General features: G+C 40.6%; 1 protein-coding gene across 1 annotated transcript; it reads left to right on the forward strand.

The window, feature by feature from the left end:
- Nucleotides 1–1,976: 1,976 nt before the first annotated feature.
- On the forward strand, nt 1,977–3,050 carry LOC137659278 (trichohyalin-like). The gene has a single exon (XM_068394306.1). The coding sequence runs from the start codon at nt 1,977–1,979 to the stop codon at nt 3,048–3,050; it is 1,074 nt and encodes a 357-aa protein (XP_068250407.1).
- The last annotated feature ends 550 nt before the right edge of the window (nt 3,051–3,600 follow it).

Genomic DNA, 3,600 nt, shown 5'->3' on the forward strand with positions numbered 1-3,600 from the left:
GTGTCTGGCTATATATATATATATATATATATATATATATATATATATATATATATATATATATATATAGATAGATAGATAGAATTATTTTTCCGATCACGCTCAGGATCATTGCCAGACGTATGACTAATCGGCCTCTCCCCAGCCCTCGGGTAGGGCGATATGTAATAGCCATACCCTGGTGAGCGTTGTAGTTAGGAAAGGGGGAGGGAGTGAGAAGGGTTAAAATATGTGTGCCTACATATCCATCTAAATATTTAGCCGTCATTTTTGACGGGCCGCGTACAGTAGTATAAATAAATGTATTGCGTTGGAAAAATGCCAGAAAAACGTTAGTAATTATATAATACATATTTAATTTGATAAACTATACGAGCTTAAAACTGTAGAAGGTACATTAGTAATAACACAAGTAGTATTAGTGGCTTATACGCATTCTTCAACAGTAACAACAACAACAATAACCACAACATGAAAACAACAGCAATAACAATGAAATCACTACACAAACACATCATGAGCAACAATGAACGCCGGACCAACTTGGATACAACGCTGAATAGGGCAGAAGGTAAACACAGGTAAGGCGTAAAGCGATACGGGACCGTACGGGCCGTTCCCCAGGTAAGCTTCACGAGGGGAGCGAGAGGGGAGGGGGGGGGGGGGGAATTGCAGGGAGGATGGTAGGGAGATGGGAGGAGGGGGAAGATCTTTCGAAAGGGGGAAAGGTTTGCCAGGATGCCATCTACCGGTTGCGGTCAGCATTATCGATTCAAAAAAGGGGAAAAGGGAGAGAGAGAGAGAGAGAGAGAGAGAGAGAGAGAGAGAGAGAGATAGGGTTTTCTACCCTCTTCCACGCTCTACGTCCGTATGTCTGTCTATCTGAGTGCCCCTTTGCTTTCTATTTCTTATAGCTTCGAGGGTAGATATTAGTCAGACACTCTCTCTCTCTCTCTCTCTCTCTCTCTCTCTCTCTCTCTAATTACAACCAAGTGCAAATTTTGGGGAACCCATTAACTAGGCCCACATGCTTATTAACTTCACCACCTCGCTCTCTAGACCTAGTTCACATAAGCCTTCGCCAATATAGGCCTATATGAGGCACATGCAGGCGTTCGTAATATCTCATGTAATTACTTTCATTGAATTACGAGGATAGGCCTATATAGGAAGGGTATTGCATCGTTAAATCTTAATTGTTTTGTTTGAGAGAGAATTTGTAAGTTCTTATAGGTGTGCAATGATATCTACGCATATATTTGTGTATAAAATAGGCCTACTCTTTAATACTCGCAAAAAAAAAAAAAAAAGAGTATTAAATATTTTAGAATACTCGCAGAAGATCCAACGAGTATTTAATACTCGCAGCTCAACACAGACGAAAAAATAAAAACACGCCTTGTGTAGAGATGCATAATACAAGAGGGCGCCGTTTAGGGACTTTCCCTAAACTCGCTCTCCACTTGCTATTTTCACTCCGCCCAGACCAAGGGAAGCCCTAGGGATTTTCCCCGACTCTCCAATTTTCGCGCCTGACGACGTTTGAATATTTTGTATTCCTCTGTATTTCGTAGCCTATTTCGTAATATAAGATACAGGATTGTATCAGTTACGTATGATTCAAATTGAAGTAGAGTAAAGAGAGTATTATAATTACTAGTTAACAAAATAATATTAAAAATAAGCTTTTACACTAGTACTATCTCTCATACTACCTCTCCTCCACTAATTACCACACGATCCACTCAAGTTTCACCCTCATCAAAATCTAGAATCTTATCTAAGTATCCATTAACATTATCTCATTCCTCTCCTAAATGAGGCCAAATCTACACGCCCAATCTACACCCCGAATCTACACTTCGGTCTAATCAAGTAAATCTTATCTTCCTAGAATCTTACCACTAAAAATGGCGTTTAATAGTATATAAAGACTTTTTTTTAATGGGGGCTAGATCAGGTTTACTAAAGAATGCATGGGGATTAAACCTGCTACACAGTGGCGGGAAAATGAACGGAAAATGATGCGAGAAATTAGTTATGGCCGGGAAAATGAGGTTTTAGGTGGGGGAAATGAACGGAAAATGATGCGAGAAATGAGTAGTTATGGCCGGGAAAAGGAGGTTTTAGGTGGGGGAAATGAACGGAAAATGATGCGAGAAATGAGTAGTTATGGCCGGAAAAATGAGGTTTTAGGTGGGGGAAATGAACGGAAAATGATGCGAGAAATGAGTAGTTATGGCCGGGAAAAGGAGGTTTTAGGTGGGGGAAATGAACGGAAAATGATGCGAGAAATGAGTAGTTATGGTCGGGAAAAGGAGGTTTTAGGTGGGGGAAATGAACGGAAAATGATGCGAGAAATGAGTAGTTATGGCCGGAAAAATGAGGTTTTAGGTGGGGGAAATGAACGGAAAATGATGCGAGAAATTAGTTATGGCCGGGAAAATGAGGTTTTAGGTGGGGGAAATGAACGGAAAATGATGCGAGAAATGAGTAGTTATGGTCGGGAAAAGGAGGTTTTAGGTGGGGGAAATGAACGGAAAATGATGCGAGAAATGAGTAGTTATGGCCGGGAAAATGAGGTTTTAGGTGGGGGAAATGAACGGAAAATGATGCGAGAAATGAGTAGTTATGGCCGGGAAAAGGAGGTTTTAGGTGGGGGAAATGAACGGAAAATGATGCGAGAAATGAGTAGTTATGGCCGGAAAAATGAGGTTTTAGGTGGGGGAAATGAACGGAAAATGATGCGAGAAATGAGTAGTTATGGCCGGGAAAAGGAGGTTTTAGGTGGGGGAAATGAACGGAAAATGATGCGAGAAATGAGTAGTTATGGCCGGGAAAATGAGGTTTTAGGTGGGGGAAATGAACGGAAAATGATGCGAGAAATGAGTAGTTATGGCCGGGAAAAGGAGGTTTTAGGTGGGGGAAATGAACGGAAAATGATGCGAGAAATGAGTAGTTATGGCCGGGAAAAGGAGGTTTTAGGTGGGGGAAATGAACGGAAAATGATGCGACAAATGAATAGTTATGGCCGGAAAAATTATTTTTAGGTGGGGAAATGAACGGAAAATGATGCGACAAATGAATAGTTATGGCCGGAAAAATTATTTTTAGGTGGGGAAATGAACGGAAAATGATGCGAGAAATGAGTAGTTATGGCCGGAAAAATGATAATTAGGTGGGGAAATGAACGGAAAATGATGCGACAAATGAACAGTTATGGCCGGGAAAATGATAATTAGGTGGGGAAATGAACGGAAAATGATGCGAGAAATGAGTAGTTATGGCCAGAAAAATGATAATTAGGTGGGGAAATGAACGGAAAATGATGCGACAAATGAGTAGTTATGGCCGGAAAAATTATTTTTAGGTGGGGATATGAACGGAAAATGATGCGAGAAATGTGTAGTTATGTCCGGAAAAATTATTTTTAGGTGGGGAAATGAACGGAAAATGATGCGAGAAATGAGTAGTTATGGCCAGAAAAATGATAATTAGGTGGGGAAATGAACGGAAAATGATGCGAGAAATGAGTAGTTGTGGCCGGAAAAATGATAATTAGGTGGGGAAATGAACGGAAAATGATGCGACAAATGAGTA

The sequence above is a fragment of the Palaemon carinicauda genome, chromosome 19 (genome assembly GCF_036898095.1).
Source record: "Palaemon carinicauda isolate YSFRI2023 chromosome 19, ASM3689809v2, whole genome shotgun sequence".
Lineage (NCBI taxonomy): Eukaryota > Metazoa > Arthropoda > Malacostraca > Decapoda > Palaemonidae > Palaemon > Palaemon carinicauda.